This window comes from Furipterus horrens, unplaced genomic scaffold, assembly GCF_987537825.1.
Source record: "Furipterus horrens unplaced genomic scaffold, mFurHor1.1.pri manual_scaffold_13, whole genome shotgun sequence".
In the NCBI taxonomy this organism is placed as follows: Eukaryota; Metazoa; Chordata; class Mammalia; order Chiroptera; family Furipteridae; genus Furipterus; species Furipterus horrens.
The window spans coordinates 40,441,792-40,457,976 of record NW_028327183.1 but is presented as its reverse complement, the minus strand read 5'-3'; the positions used below and the strand labels follow the sequence as shown (position 1 = coordinate 40,457,976).

The 16,185-nt window shown below is 49.2% G+C and overlaps 1 protein-coding gene across 4 annotated transcripts in view; it reads left to right on the top strand.

Moving 5' to 3' along the window:
- AKT2 (AKT serine/threonine kinase 2) overlaps nucleotides 1–16,185 on the top strand; it is a 46,856-nt gene that overhangs the window by 13,868 nt on the left and 16,803 nt on the right. The window contains exons 1-4 of one of the 4 annotated variants that reach the window (XM_090260516.1): nucleotides 3,467–3,498; nucleotides 6,650–6,779; nucleotides 14,182–14,310; nucleotides 15,885–15,996. In XM_090260516.1, coding sequence (XP_090116642.1) covers nucleotides 6,734–6,779; nucleotides 14,182–14,310; nucleotides 15,885–15,996 — 287 coding nt within the window. In that variant the 5' untranslated portion in view covers nucleotides 3,467–3,498; nucleotides 6,650–6,733. Of the gene's footprint in view, nucleotides 1–3,466; nucleotides 3,499–5,836; nucleotides 5,974–6,649; nucleotides 6,780–14,181; nucleotides 14,311–15,884; nucleotides 15,997–16,185 lie in introns of those variants that run through there. The other 3 variants (XM_090260515.1, XM_090260517.1, XM_090260514.1) reach the window with 3 other exon arrangements.

Here is a 16,185-nt window from a genome sequence, read left to right as displayed (position 1 = left end):
ATAAAGTCAGTGATACCCGTGTACTCAGTGAGTGTTTTAAAAAATAGCCCTGGTGTGGTTCAGCATATTGCGTGCCGGCCTCTGAGCCAAAGGGTTGCTGGTTCAACTCCCAGTCAGAACACATGCCTTGCTTGCGGGCCAGGTCCTCAGTTGGGGGCTTGTGAAAGGCAACCACACGTGGATGTTTCTCTTCCTCTCTTTCTCCCTCCCTTCCCCTCTCTCTAAAAATAAATAAAATCATAAAAAATAAATAAAACCTTGTCCTGGGTGGTGTGGCTCAGTTGGTTGGAGTGTTGTCCTAGAACTAAAGGGTTGCAGGTTCAATTTTCACTCAGAGCACGTACCTAGGTTGCAGGTTTGATTCCTGGTCCAGGTACGTACAGGAGGAAACTATGTAATCAGTGTCTCTCAAATCTATTTCTCTTTCTCCCATCCTGTCTCTCTAAAAGCAATGAAAACAAGTCCTCAAGTGAGGATAAAAAAAATAAAACCTTGCCAGTACAGTCAGAGTCCCCTTAGGGACCCCGTTCAGTCATTTTCCGCTCCCTGCTCAGAGCTGATCGTTGAGTATGGTGAATTTTATTCCCATTCAGCTTGCTTCTGTGCAGAGTTAAATATATCCCCTAAAACTCCAGGCTCCCACCTTCCTGGCTGCCCTGCTCTTCCTTTAGTGCATGTTTCTCTTCCAGCAGGACCCTTGTACAGAGGGGACCCCCGTAATGCATAGAGGATGTCACTTGCCTGAGGCCACACAGCCAAAAACCAGCAGAGCCTGGGGTTGAAATTCGGACCCTCTGGACCTAGTTCCTTCTCCTTACTGATTGGTGATCCAGCCTTTTTGAGGGGAAAGTCCAGGCAGGCCAGCCTTGGGGTCAGGGAAGCCCTAAAACCAGGGCTCAAGTTTAGCTCTCCTGTATCCTTTGGACCCTCAGACTCTGGTTCTTTTTTTATAGTTACTTCTTTTGTCATAAAATACAGAAAAATATGTTAAATCCATGTTGTATGGTATGGTATAACAAATATTGTAAAGCAAAGCCTGGTGTAATCACTGTAGAACATCGTCAGCTCCCAGAAATACTGCACCCCCCCCCCTCCCGAGTTACTCCCAAATCTAACCATTCTTCTGACTTTGGGATATTTGTTGTCTTGATTTCTGCCCAGTTTACAAGTGAGAAAGGCACCCTCAAACAAATAATGTTACATGGCCTGTTCTGAACTTGCTATGCATGGACTCTTGTTGTATTATTTTGTGTCTGGCTTCTGTTGTTCTGTGTCACATTCTTATACTTCATCCCTATTGTATGTGTCAGTAGGTTGCTCCTTTTTATTGTGTTAAATGAGTTTACTTAGTTAAGTTATCCATTCTCCTGTGGGTAGTGGACACATGGTCCGTTTCTAAATTACTGTACACTGCTGCGAACATTCTAGTACATACATGTTCTTTGGTAAACACACTCATTTCTGTTGGCATGGTGGAATTGCTGGGTCATGGCATAGGCATATACTGAGTTTTAATTCTTACTGCTAAACAGTTTTCCATAGTGGTTAACTGTTTGATACTCTTGACTAGTAGCAATTTCTTTACATCCTTGTCAACACATAACATTGTCAATTTAAAAAATTTTAGCCATCCCACAGAAGCAAATACAGGAGGCTATCAAGTTGAGGAGACGGAGAAGTATGGCCCAAAAGGAGGAACGGGGTCAAGGTTCCAGTGGGAGAACTAAGCAACGAGGAGATAGCCAACCTAACTGACGCAGAGTTCAAAGTACTGGTGATAAAGATGCTCACAGGCTCGACAGACATGCTTGAGTAAGGCAAACGCATAAAGGAAGAAGTGAAGGCTAAGCTAAGTGAAACAAAGGAAAATTCACATGAAACCATTGGTGAAAGGAAGGAAACCAGGGTTCAAATCAATGATTTGGAACATACGGAAGAAATAAACAGTCAATCAGTACAGAGGAGGAAACAAGAATTGAAAAAAATGAGGAGAGGCTTAGGAACCTCTGGGACAACTTTAAACATGCCAACATCCAAATCATAGGGGTGGTGAAAGGAGGAGAGGAAGAGCAAGAAATTGAAAGCTTATCTGAAAAAACAGTGAAGGAAAACGTCCAAAATTTGGTGAAGGAAATAGACAAGTCCAGGAAGCACAGAGGGTCCCAAACAAGCTAGACCCAAAGAGGACCACACCAAGACACATTATCATTAAAATGTCAGAGGTTGAAGATTAAGAGAGAATCTTAGAAGCAGTAAGAGAAAAAGAAGAGAGTTACCTACAAAAGGGCTCCCATAAGACTATCAGCTGATTTCTCAGAAGAAACTTTGCAGGCAAGAAGGGACTGGCAAGAAGTATTCAAAGCGATAAAAAGCAAGGACCTACAACCAAGATTACTCTATCCAGCAAAGCTATTATTTAGAATGGAAAGGCCAATAAATTGTTTCCCAGACAAGGTAAAGCTAAAGGAGCTCATCATCACTAAGCCATTATTATATGAAATGTTATAGGGACTTACTTAAAAAGAGGATCAAAACTGTGAACATTAAAATGACAACAAACTCACAACTATCAACAATAAAACAAAAAAACAACCAGAATAAGAAGCATAGGTATAGGGATCATTTGGAGGGTTATCAGCTGAAATGGGGAGAAATGGGGAAATGGTGCAGGGACTAAGAAGCATAATTGGTTGGTACAAAACAGACAGGCAAAGTTAAGAATAACACAGGAAAGGGTGAAGCCAAAGAACTTACATGCATGACTGATGGACATGAACTAAGGGGGGGTGGGATTGCTGGAGGGAAGGGGGTACTGGGCAGAGGGGAGCCAAGGGAAAATAAATAGGAACAACTCTTAAGAGCATAATCAATAAAATACACTAAAAAAAAACTTAGCCATCCTGGTGAGTGGTTTTAATTTGCATTTTCCTCTAATGAATGAGATTGTGTATGTTCTTTGGTTGTCCTGTCCTTGTTCTTTTCACCTTCTCAGATGGCTCACTTCTAGCTGACAGCTGCAGCTCCAGCCCAGGCCCTCAGCAGACTCAAGTCTGGACAACCTAGGGAGCAGCAGTGATTGGGGGAGTTGGGGTGGGGCCATGCAAGTGCTCCCTGCAGTGGGGTGTGCTGCCTTCAGGCATCGGCCGGGGCAGGTCACTGTGCATGGCACCCGACCTCCAGAGGCTGGTCTCTGTCCTCTTGCCTAGGCATCCTCCATCGGCAGCTCCCCAGGGAGCAGGCCATCCTCTTGGCTGAGGTGCCTGGTGTTTCATCACCACAGGACTGCGTCACAAACACCTCAGCTGAGGCACCACCCTCAGTGGGAGGACAGGGCAGGATCCAGACAGGACACAGGGGATCTTCCATTTCTTCCCCCCGCCCTTGCCCAAGCTACTGCTGGCTTCTTAGCCTCTGAAATGAGAATGTAAAAAGTGACTGGTGTGCCGAGCAGCGGCCAGCGGCCAGCGCCTCCACCACTGCTTAGCTGGGGGACCCAAGGTAACCGTCTTTCCCTCTGTGCTTCTGCCCTACCCTAGGTGTGGTCACTGCCCCTCTGGTGGGGTGGGGTGGAGCATTTAAGGGAGACTCCATGGGGACATTGGCACCCTGCTCAAGGCCACCCAGCTGGCAGTGGCTCCTGGACTCTCCAGTCCTGGCCACTCTAGGTCACATCTGTCTGCCTTTACTTCTCTCTTTCAGATCATGGCAGCCATGTATTCAGGTGTTTTGGGGCTCCGGGCTGCAGGTTGGACTTCTGCACACAGTGGGTGCTTTAGTGCCCCTGAATCACAGAGGCTTCTTGAGGTGAAGTCACTGGGCTGGGAGGCGAGGGCAGAGGAGAGCTGAGATGGGACATCAGGCCCAGTCCTTTCCTTTCACATCTGCCCTTCCTTTGGACTCCGGGTCCATTCCAGCCCTTTGGAACTATTCCTGACTGAGCTCCTACCTGGGAAAGTGCAGTGTCGGCCCCTGTGTTGGGGAGGAATCCCCTAAGTCCTCACCACAGCTGCCAGGCCCTAAATGTTCTCCCACCCACCTCTCCTGGCTCCTGATCCTGTAGCCATGTGGGCCACTTGGCAGTTTCCAACGCTTACCAAGCTCCTTCCTGCCTCAGGGCTTTTGCACTTGCTATTCACCCACCTGGAATTCTTTTCCCTGTGTGTCAGGACTCACACCCTGCCCACAGTCCCCCACAGCATGCAGCTAACATAGCTCCGTTCCCTGCCACCCTTTTCCCCCACTTTATGTTTCTTCTCAGTGCCTCTTCACCACCTGGCATTGTTGTGTGTGCATTGGTACCTTGTCTGCCTCTCCTGGAATGTGAGCTTCAAGAAGGCAGGGTCTGTCCTCATGATGCTGTGTCTCTGGCTCCCAAGATAGTGTCTGGAGCTTAGGACACACTAAAAAAAATGGGTGGCATGACTAGACTTCGGGAGTGTTTCTGTGGCTGTGTCTGCTCCCAGGCCAGGCCTCTGCTGGGGAGACTTGGGTTCATTCATTGTACACTCAGCAGACACCCAGATGTGCTGGTCCACTGTGTTAGCATTTATCGGTGTGGGGAGAATTGGCTGAGCAAGTGCACAGAGTACCCAGTGAAGTCTCTGAGGTCAAGAAAGCTTTCCGGAGGAGGAATTGGTTCAGCTGAAACCTCAGGGAGGAGGGAGAACTCATGAAAATATGTGGGACGGAGGCCAGAGGGAAGGGCCTAAGTGATAGAAGTGGGCAGAGCTGGGGTGGGAGGAAGAGGGGTTGGGGGGAGTAGTACCAGGTGTAATCATTGCCATGATCATTAGCCTTTACTGAGAGCTTTCTAGGTGCTTCTTGGGTCACTGGAAGGGTCAGGGCCAGACTTAGATGGAGTGTAGGGGCTGAGTGCAGAGGCTGGGAGCCTAGGGAGAAGGCTGTGGTGGGAGGGGAGGGGAGGGGAGGGGAAGTGAGAGGTGGTGGGGTCAGGTGGGAGAGGTGGTCAGGAAGCTGGGTAGCTGGGCAATGGGAACCACCCTGGCCAGCAGGGGTGGGAGGCGGTGGAGTACAGGCCAGCAGAGGCCAAGCCCTGAAGGGCCTTGAATCCCAAGCGTGGAGCTTGTCTTTTCTGAGGCCAGTGGGAAGGCACGGGAGGGTTTTGAGTAGGGGAAGGACAGGGTTGGGTTTGAGGGTCCCCCTAGGTGCTGAATGGGGACAGATGGGGTGGGGGGAGGAGTCCAGGGAGGAGGTGGGGCAGGGCTCTGCTAGGAGAAGCCAGCGTTGGACCTGAGCCAGGCTCAGGGAGGGCTGGATCTCTGGAGAGACTGGTCACATTAGCGATTGCAGCACAGACTGGTGGGATATTTAGGATTGAAGGTCTGGCAGTCCTGTCTGTTGGGTTCATGGAATGTGAGCCTTTTGGGGTGCTTGTCATGCCTATTGGGGCGGGGAGCCCCTGTTGCTGCTTTTGGCCTTGCCTTTGCAGCTTGGAGTTCAGAACGTGATTTCTCATCCTGCTGTTTACTTCCCCGGCACTGTTCATCTTGTCTTTCCCCCGCTTCCTCCCACTTACCTCCTTCCCTGTGCCTGGCAGGCAGCCTGCCACAGTCACATGCCAGGCAGTAGTGTGTCCGGCCCACAAGCTCCCCTGGGGCACGAGAGAAAGCTGATGCCCAGGGTGTCCCTACGGCCAGCTGCCACTTCTCTGGGAGCCACAGTAACTCCTGACCTGCTGTCCGCAAATAACCCCAGGCCAGGAAAGGCAAAAGGCGCCTTGGGCTCTGTGGCTTCTGTCCAGGTTCCAGGTAGGGGCCCAGCTGGTGGCTGCCTCCCGCCCTTCTCCCCTCCACCCTCCCGGGAACCTGAGACAGAAGCAGCAGCCTCGGCGTCTGTCAGTCTATCAGCTGCTGGCCCCTGAAGACAGAAGCAGAGGTCTTGGGGAAGGGACTGGGGCCTTGATCGAGACCCCAGGACTGGCTCCTGGGCCCCAGACAAGTGTGTGTCTACGCTGTGGGTTGCTTTCCTATCCAAGATCTGGAGCGCCTGAGACCTGTTTTTTCTCGGTCATTTGGTGGGGGCAAGGAGGGACCTGAGCTGAGGGAGTGACATGGGGTGGCCTGTTGCTGGGGAATGGTTTGCTAACGATGGGAGGTTGTTAGCTCCCTGATTTGGAAAGGAGAGAGTGACTGAATGTGTGTGTGTGTGTTGAGGGGTGGCAGGCAGATGCTGGTGGCTTTGAGCACTCCCTCAGGTGCCCAGGGCTGCCTTGATTCATCCCAGGTTACCTCAGTGTTGTGGCAGGGGAGTGAGGCCGGAGGCAGGGCCATAGCTCCCTTGCCACCTTCCCAGGCTGGAGTGAGGGTGGATGGATGGGCTGCCGCTGTTCGGCATGGGTGTCCTGGGTGTTGCGCACGGGGTCTGGCCTGCACATAGACCTGAGGGCTCTGCTCCCGTAGAGTAGGACTCTGAGGGTAAAGTTGTGTTCTTACCCCCTGACATTGGGGTCCCTGGGGACAGAGCCGCATCTTCCCCCCACACTGGGCCCTGGGAGCAGGGCCCTCCTACTCTTCACTGGCTCTACTGTGTACGGAGCAAACTGAGCAGGGGCCTCAGAGCTTGGCTGCCCCGAGGGAAAGGGCTGGGGCCGAACCTCCCTCCAACTCCGATGAACTCTCTTGTCTTGCAGATTGTGCTCTGTTCACTGTGCCTCCTGCATGTCCTGCTGCCCTGAGCTGTCCCGAGCTAGGTGACAGCGTGTCACGCTGCCACCATGAACGAGGTGTCTGTCATCAAAGAGGGCTGGCTTCACAAGCGTGGTAAGGGGCTGCTTATGCCCACGGGATTGCAACATACAGAGCTGCAGGGTCTTCACAGCCCCCCAGAGTCCGCATCCCAGCCCTGCCTGCCTGCCCCAGGCCAGTCGCTCCTTACGAGCCCATTTCATGCGCTCCTTCAGCAGTAGTCTGGGCAGGGCGCTGTGGCGCCACGTGGGGCCGAGTCTCAGGCCTCCCTGGACACCCTGCATGAGCCCAAAGAGCAGGCTCGAGCTCCGCTTCTGCATTAGTGATTTTGTTCATAGCCCCATTTTATAGGTAAAGAAACTGAGGTGCAGAGGAGGGAAGTCATTTAATTGAGTAATACACTGAGATGATACTCAGCATTCATTCAGCAAATGCTCACTGAGTATGGGTGGTATGCAGGGTGTCCCAGGCTATGGGGACAGTGTGGTGCCCTCATGGAGTCTATGTTGTGTTCAGAAGTGGGGACAAACAATAAACAAATAAGCAGACGTGATGTTATATGGTGAAAAGTACTGTTGTGAAAAATAGGAACTTTGAGGGTGAAGGGGCTGGAGAGAGATGGGGTGGTCAGGGGCAGTGGCTCTGAGGAGGTGACACTGAAGGGAGGCTCAGAGAAGGCAAGGGAGTGGGCCATACACGTAACTGGTTCAGGGTGACAGCAAGGACAAAGGTGGGAGAGTGGCTAGAGCAGGGAGTGAGTGAGGGTGAGCAGGAGGAGGTAACACAGTGGAGCAATGATGGAAGAGCCTGGGCTGGAGCCCTCCAGGTGACCGGAAGCCCAGGAGGTGGTGAGCCATGGTGTGACCTGATCTGGTTATGCTGGTGGGAAGCCAAGCCAGGGAAATGTGTCTTTTATAGGGAAGAGACTAAGAGACTAGACCCCTAGACCCCAGGCTGCCTGTCCCCAGAACTGTGGTATTTGCCGTCTGTGCTGCTGTGTGCAACTGGGAAGAAGCACGTGCTGAGAGTTAGCTTGTTCAGGCTGAGGAGGAAGGAGGCAGGCTGTCCTGGCTTCTGTGGACCTTCCTGCAGGGAGGGAGGTGTAAGGCCTGTGGAAAGCTGCGCTCCGTGTACTTCTGTTCATTGTGCAAACATTTATTTGTTTATTTTAGAATGGATTCTTTTTTTTTAAATTGATTTTTAGAGAGAGAGGAAGGTGGGGATAGAGAGAAATACTGATTTGTCATTCCATCCATTTATGCGCTCATTGGTTGACTCTTGTATGTGCCCTGACTGGGGATCAAACCTATAACCTTGGCATACCGGGATGATGCTCTAACCAACTGAGCTCGCTGACCAGGGCTCAGCAAACATCTGTTGAACAGTTACTGTATTCCAGGCACTGATCTAGGCACTGGGGTTATAGCAGTGAACCAAACAGGCAAAATCCCCATCTTCATGGTGATGTCTCACATTTAATGGGGAGGGCAGGTGGCACCAGAATAGGCATGTATGTCCAGCGGTGGTAAGTGCCGTGGAGAAAAGTCAAGCAAAGTGAGGAGGAGGAGCTGGGAGGTTGGCAGAGGAGCTGTCATAAGCATGGTGGTCAGAGAGGGCCTGGCTGAGAGGGGGCCATTTGAATAAAGATCTGAAGAAGGCAAGGGCTAACTGGGGCAAGAGCATGAGGGCAAAGGGTTCAGCCTGTGAGTCCGGAGAGGGGAGTGCATGGGCATGGTTGAAGAGGGCAGGGATGCGGATGGGGCTGGTCCCTCGGGAACAGGGAGAAGTGCCCACCCATCCTGTGCTCTCCCAGCCTGCAGGCACAGAGCAGTGACGATGGACAGAGGCAGTTTCCCAGGCCCATCAGACTGAGCAGCGAGACCTGTTTCTGTTGCCCTTAAAGACAGGGGTGTCATTCAAGACATGTCAGTCTACCCCCCAGATTGGGCACTATGTGGGGCTATTGATTGAGCTTTCTGAGTCTTGGCAGATGTCAAGGTTCTAATCATGGCTCTGCCACTTCCTCTTGGTGTGACTGTGAGCAAGCTGTCACCTCTCTGAGCCTTGGTTTCACATTTGTAAAATGGGTTAACAACCCAAGCCTCTGATGTCATCAGCTCCTTGAGGGCAGGGATTTGATCCGGCTTGTTTGCGGCAGTGGCCCCAGTGCTTAGAAAAGTACTTGGCATGTAGTAGGCGCTCAGTGACTGTTGAATGAATGGTTGGGATTGTGTGTGAGAGCGGTGCGAGTGTGGTCAGTAGGCCAGGCCAGGGTCTTGGACTCCTGAGTTTCCCAAAGCCTGTGGCTCTCTGGGCTGGGGTGTGGGAGCCCTGGAGGTGGTAGGGGTGGGGGTTTGTCTCTGGTCCAGGGCTTCTGATAGCAGTAAATGGGTCTCAGCCCCTCTCACGCCTTCAGTGTCTTTATTTGTGCTACCAGGGGCCAGATGGGCTGCTGAGATAGCCTAGCTGGGACATACCTGCCTGGGTTTGCAGCATACACATGCGTAGTGTGTCACTCCTGGGCTTCCCAGTGCCCGGTCTGAGTAGTAGCTGGCAGAGGTGGGCGAGGCAAGGTGACCCCTGGTGGCTGCAGCTATTTTGGCACCTGTGCCATCCCACCCCACCCACCCCTGGTGGTTACAATAATAGCAGCCCCAGTTTACTTTGTGCCTACTCTGTGCCAGGCACAGCTGTGCTGTAGGCAAGTCCGATTTTGAGGAATCAGCATTTTCTTTCTTTTTTTTTCTAACCCTCATCCAAGTATGTGTTTACTGATACAAAGAGAGAGAGGGAGAAAAATACCGATATAGATGTGAGAAACATCAGTTGGTTGTCTCCTGTATGCTCCCTGACTACGGATCGAACCACAACCGAGGCATGTGCCCTGACTGGGGATCGAACCTACAACCTTTTGGTGTACAGGGCGATGCTCCAACCAACCGAGCTACCTGGCCAGGGCTTTAGTTGCATTTTCATAGCTGCCCTATGAGGAAGGCGTCTTACAGACCAGGACACTGAGGTTCAGCAGGAAGACTGACTTGCTGCTGGAGGTTCCAGCAAGGAGGTTGCAGTGCTGCATCCTCTGACTTCTGAACCAGTGCTTCTGAGGCCTGGCCCACATGCTGCCTTTCACCCAGCAAGGTCTGTTCGAAGAATGGGCAGAGTAAGAGCACCACTGCTGGAGTGGCTCCTTCTCTGTGCTGGTCCCCTTTCTGACACAGCCTCTGCCAGGCCCCACCAGGCCTGGTCCCATAGGCCAGGTTAGAGGCAGATGGTGTAGTGGTCAAGAGTGTGGACAGAGCAAACTTGGGTTCCATCTTAGCTCTCTTGGTCAACAAATGGCAGCCTCAGGCAAGTAATGGGACTTCTCTGTGCCTCAGTTTCCTCATCTGTAAGATGGAGTTGTTGTGAGGATATTTTTCTTTCTAGGTTTCTTAAGTTTCTTTGCTTGTTACTGATGCATTAAACGCCATTGGTAAGTGCCTGGATTATAAGCTCACCCCAAAACTAGTGTGCAGATCAAGAAGTAGAACAAGGTAATCCCCAGAAGCCCCCCGCCCTTCCCACGCAGTAACTCTCCTTAACGTCCAGTAGCATAGGTGAGTTTTTCTAGTTTTATATTGCTTTTTGAAATCGAGGTGAAATTTATATAACACAAAATTAACCATTTTAAAGTGTACAATTCAGTGGCCTTTAGTACATTCAGCGTTGTGTAACTGCTACCTCTATCTAGTTCCAAAACATTTTCATCACCCTAAAAGAAAATCCTGTACTCACTAAGCAGTCCCCATTACCCGCTTCTTTTGCCCCCGGAAGCCACCAGTTTGGTTTCTATCTTTGTAGATGTATTTATTCTGGACATTTCATATAAGTGAATCATATATATGGCCTTTTGTGCCTGGCTTCTTTCACTCAGCATAATGTTTTTGAAGCTCATCTGTGTTGTAGCATGGATCAGTACTTCATCCTTTTCATGTCCAAATAATATTCCATTGTATGACTAGACCACATTTTGTTTACCCATATGTCTGTTGATAAACGTGGGTTGTTTATGCCTTTTCGCAATTGTGAATAGTGCTACAATGAACATTTGTGTACAAGCATTTGAGTACTTGTTTTCAGTGCTTTTGGGTACATACCTAGGAGTGGAATTGATGGGTCATATATTCTATATTTATAATCCATATTTATGTAGATTATATAAATTGGGTCTTATTGGATATAATTTTTTTTTAAAGATTTTATTCATTTATTTAGAGAGGGGAAGGTAGTGAGAAAGAGATGGAAAGAAACACCCATCGGTTGCCTCTTGCATGTGCCCAACTGGAGATCAGGCCCGCAACCCAGGCACGTGCCCTGACGGAATCAAACTGGTGACCTTTTGCTTTGCAGGATGACGCTAAACCCACTGAGCCACTCCAGTCAGGGCTGGGGCATATATTCTATATTTGTAATCCACAGTGTATTCTATATTTAACTTTTAGAGGAAGTGCCAAACTTTTCTATATGGCTGCACCATTTTACATTTCCACTAGTAATACACAAAGGTTTCAATTTCTCCACATCCTCACTAACAGTCTTCTTTTTCTTTTCTTTTAAATTGCAGGCATCCTAGTGAGTGTGAAGTGGTATCTTATGGTTTTGATTTGCATTTCCCTAATGACTAATGATGTTGAGCATCTTTTCATGTGCTTGTTGCCCCTTTGTATCTCTTTGGAGAACTGTCTATTCAAATTCTTTGCTTATTTTATAATCAGACTGTTTTTTTTTGTTGTTGTTGTTGAGTTGTAGGAGTTCTTTATATATTCTGGATACTAAATCCTTATCAGATATAGGATTTGCAAATATTTTTGTCCATTTTTGGTTGTCATTTTATTTTATTTAGATGTTATTTATTTACTTTTAGAGAGAGGACAAGGGAGAGAGAAAGAGGGAGAGAAACATCAGTATGTGAGAGATATATCAATCGGTTGCCCCTCAAATGCCCCCAACTGGCGACCTGGCCCGCAACCCTGACATGTGCCCTGACTGAGAATTGAACTGGTGACCTTTTGGTTCTCAGGCCGACACTCAGTCTACTGAGCCACACCAGCCAGGGCTATTTTTCTTCTACCGTTCTTTGCACAAAAGTTATTTACTTATTTATTATCCTAACCTGAGGAGAATTTTTATTCAGTTGTCCCAGCAACCATTTGTTGAAGAGACCAGTCTTTCCCCATGGGATAGTCTTGACATTCCTGTTGAGAATTAGTTGATCTTTTTTTTTTTTTTTTTTTTTTGATAGTTCTGTTCCTTTGCTTTATATGTCAATCCTTATATCACACTGATTCAGTTACTGTAGCTTTGTAATGAAATTAGGAAGTGTGAGTCCTTTTCCTTTGTTCTTCTTTTTTAATGTTGTTTTGGCTGTTTGGGACCCCTTGTCATGTGAATTTGAATTCCCTGTAAATTTGAGGATTGGCTTTTCCATTTCTGAAAGAAAAAAAAAAAAGCTCTTGGAATTTTGATAGGGGGTGTGTTGAACCTGTAGATCACGTTGGGTGTTATTGTCATCTTAAATATATCAAGTCTTCCAATCTGTGAACACAGAATGTCATTGCATTATTTTGGTCTTTAATTTCTTTTAGCAGTGTTTTGTAGTTTTTATTGTATAAATCTTTCACCTCCTTATGTTATTGTAAGCAGAATTGTCTTCTTAATTTCATTTTTGGATTGTTCACTGCTGGTGTATAGAAATACAACTGATTAGCCTGTTCTTTTGCTAAATTTGTTTTATCAACTCTAGTAATTGTTTTGTGGATTCTCTGTGATTTTCTATATATAGAATCATGTTATTTGCAAATAAAGATAGTTGTACTTATCCTTTCACATCGGATGCCTTTTATCTTTTTCTCTGACTAAAATGTCCACTTTCACCACTGCTATTAGACACGGTACTGGACGTCTTTGTCTTGTTTCTGATCTTAGGGGAAGCTTTCAGTTCTTCATCATTGATTATGATATTAGCTGTGGGTTTTTCATAGATGCTCTTTTATCATGTGGAGGAAATTCCCTCCTATTCCTAGTTTGCTAAGTGTTTTTTACAGTGGCCTTTGGCATACTGTTTGCACAGTGAGCTGATGATAGCATTTAGTGAGTCCCTGTGGTGTGCTGGGCTGTAACCTGGGTGCTTTATGGTTATGATCTTATATATTTTAACAGTTTCTCCCCTCTCTTTCTCCCTCCTTTCCCCTCTCTCTAAAAATAATTTTAAAAATAATAAAGTGTACAGTTCAGTGGGTTTTAGTATTCTGAGTTTTACTTCACCAGCATAATCAGCTTTAACACATTTCACTACCACTCTCCTGCCTGCTCTCTAATGTCACGCCCTGCTGTTCATGTCTACAGATCTGCCTAGTTTGGACATTTTATATAAGTAGAATCATCTAATTTGTGGTTCCTTTACTTACCATAAGTTATGGTTCATCCATGTTATAGCATGTATCCATACCTTCTTTTTATAATCAAATAGTATTATATTATGTGGATATGCCATGTTTTGTTTATCCATTCATTAGCTGATGGACTTTTGGGTTTTTACTTTTTACTATTATGAATAATGTTGCTAGGGACATTTATGTTTTTGTTTTATCATCTTTATGTTTTTGAGAACTTAAATAGCATTTTATTTTTATTAAAAGTTTTTAATTTATTTTATTGACATATAATTGACATACAATACCCTGTTAGTTTCAGGTGTACATCAGTGATTTGATACTTATATACATTATGAAATGATCACCATGATAAGTCTAGTTAACTGTCTGTCACTTTACAAAGTTTCTGCAATATTATTGATTGTGTTTCCTATGCTATACTTTACACCCCCACGACTTAATTGTTTTGTAACTGCAAGTCTGTACCTCTTGAGTTCTTTCACCTATTTTGTAGCCCATCTCATTTTCCTCAGCAGCCCTGTGAGGAGTGGATCTTATAAGTGTGTATGTATGTGTGTGTGCATACGCATACAGAGTGCTTGGTTATTCGTGGTTAGAACAAATAGATGGGGTCAAGGGACACTTGGAGGGCGCAGCAACATTTCTACCCGGCCTGGCACAGTGTTTTGACATTTGATCCACCTGCACGGCTGTACTGGTGAATACCAGCCCATGGGATTTGGCCTTACAGGGCCACAGGGCATGTGTGTTTGAAAGCCTGGGCCTCTCTCTTGGGACTGGGCCACGTGCTGGCAAGGATGGCTTGCTGCTGGCCACTCGCTGAGGCAGCTGGTGCCCTGGGGCACTGCAGCAGGCGCCTTCCTGCCAGGCATGACCTCTGAATCACTGGGCCCAGGCTGGCGCCAGCTTTCGTCTACAGGGGCTGCCTCAAGGGTTTCTCTTGGAGAGGCACTCTCCTGCCCACCCAGCTGCCCCTGGTGAGGCACTGTTACACTGGGCTGTCTGCCCTGACCTCTCTTCCTCCCCCTGCCTTGGTTCAGGTGAATACATCAAGACCTGGAGGCCCCGGTACTTCCTGCTGAAGAGTGATGGCTCCTTCATTGGCTATAAGGAGCGGCCTGAGGCCCCTGACCAGACCCTGCCCCCTCTAAACAACTTCTCTGTTGCAGGTACATTTTGGGGTGGGTGGGCCAGAGTTTAGGTACTCAGAGAACTACTGGCAGGCCTTGGGGACAGTGGCTGTGCTTGGGCTGTGGGCCTGACCAGGGTCTGTTTGCCCTGGCTCCCACCCTTCTCCTGCTCCACCTCTTGTTAGTTGGGTGAGGTAAAGCGGGGAGCAGGGAGAAGTCAGGCATTTCCCCGTGTCTGGTCCCAGGCAGTGTTGCCTCTGTGGTCCTGGGTGCTGCTGGCCAGGCCCTGGGGTTCCAGCTGGTGTCAGGTGCCTCTGCGCTCTGCTAACAGCCTGCCTCTCTGTCCCTCTAAACGAGAGGCAGCGTGGCCTCCCTCTCAGCTGATTGCAAGGCTAACCTCACATCCTCTGTGCTGTCTGAAGTGGTGCCCTCCAGCTGGACCCTGGCCAGTGAAAGCTTGGCAGGCCCAAAGCCCTTGCCTGGATATTGCAGAAGCACAGTTCTGCCCCCTGCTTCCTTACTTCCCTGCTGACCTGATCAGTCACCAGTCCTCAGTGTCCCACCTCCTAAGAACATTTCAAAGACACCCCCATCTCCACTGCTGCTCCTTAGCCCAGACCATCATTCTCTCCCACCTAGTTCCCTGCTTCAGCTTCTTGCCTAGTCTTACCCCTACCCACTCTCTCTGGAACCCAGCCCTGGTCCCCTCTCTGTCCTGCTTAAAACCTGTCCTGGTTGCTTTCCCTGTGTGCTGGTCACTGACACGGCTGTTCCCAGTCCTGAACTGCCAGCCTGTCTTGAGTGGCTTCCTCTACATTTCTCCCTGGGTGTCTTCTAGGTTCCTCATACCCACCATGTCTCAAACTGGCCATCTAGTTTCCCCTTCTCACCCCCAACCTCCCACTCTCTGTCTCCATTTTGGGGAATGCCCTACTGCCTCCTTGTCCTCAGGCTACAGGCCTCAGCCTCATTCTAGGTGCCTCTCTCGGCCTCCCTTCTGGCCTGTCTACCTGCCTTTTCTTCCCCTCCCTGTGGGTCCACTCTGGTGCAGCCCCTGCCTCCTCCCTGGGCTGTCAGCAGCCAGAGGCCTCTGTCTGAATCTGTCCACACCCTTCTCTGTTTAAGCCTTTGGTAGCTCCCCGCGGCCCAGACCCCTTACTGTGCCCCTGAGCCCTGCCCGCCTCTCCAGCCTGTCTCGCTTTGCTGCTCCTTACACCTGGAGCAGAATTTGCCATTTCCTAGGTGTGCTGGGCCCTTTGGCACCTCTGGGCTCTATACACGATGCCCCCTTCTGTCTGACTGATCACATGCCCCCTTCCTTCAGGGCTCAGTGTGGAGATGCCCCTCCCTTCAGGAGGTGCCTCTGGGTTGCCCCCATCACAGTCCTGCCCACCGAGCTGTTACTGTCTAGTGATCTGTCCCCCACCCACAAATACACCCTGAATCATGAGTCCCATGGGGGCAAGTCCAGGCCATCTACAATATGTCACTAAAGCATCCCCAGCGCCATCTGGCATGGGGTCGGCACATAGGAGGTGGCTTGGGGGATATGGTCTCCAGGCCAGCAGGGCTGTCCCCTTACCATCCTGTCTCTGTTCTTCCTCTGTCTACAGAATGCCAGCTGATGAAGACTGAGAGACCGCGGCCCAACACGTTTGTCATACGCTGCCTGCAGTGGACCACAGTCATCGAGAGGACCTTCCATGTAGATTCTCCAGATGAGAGGCGAGTCTGAGCCTCTGTGTGGCTCCCTTTTGAGAGTGGCTGGGCCTAGGGAGGGGAGGAGGTGCAGATGGACAGATTACCCTGAGCCCCTACTTTGCACTTTTCTGTCCCAGCCCTTCTGGTTGTGGGGGTCTCTCCAGCTAGAGCTGTGAGGGGCAGGGGTTCTCAGTCTGCAGACCCCCTACAGTG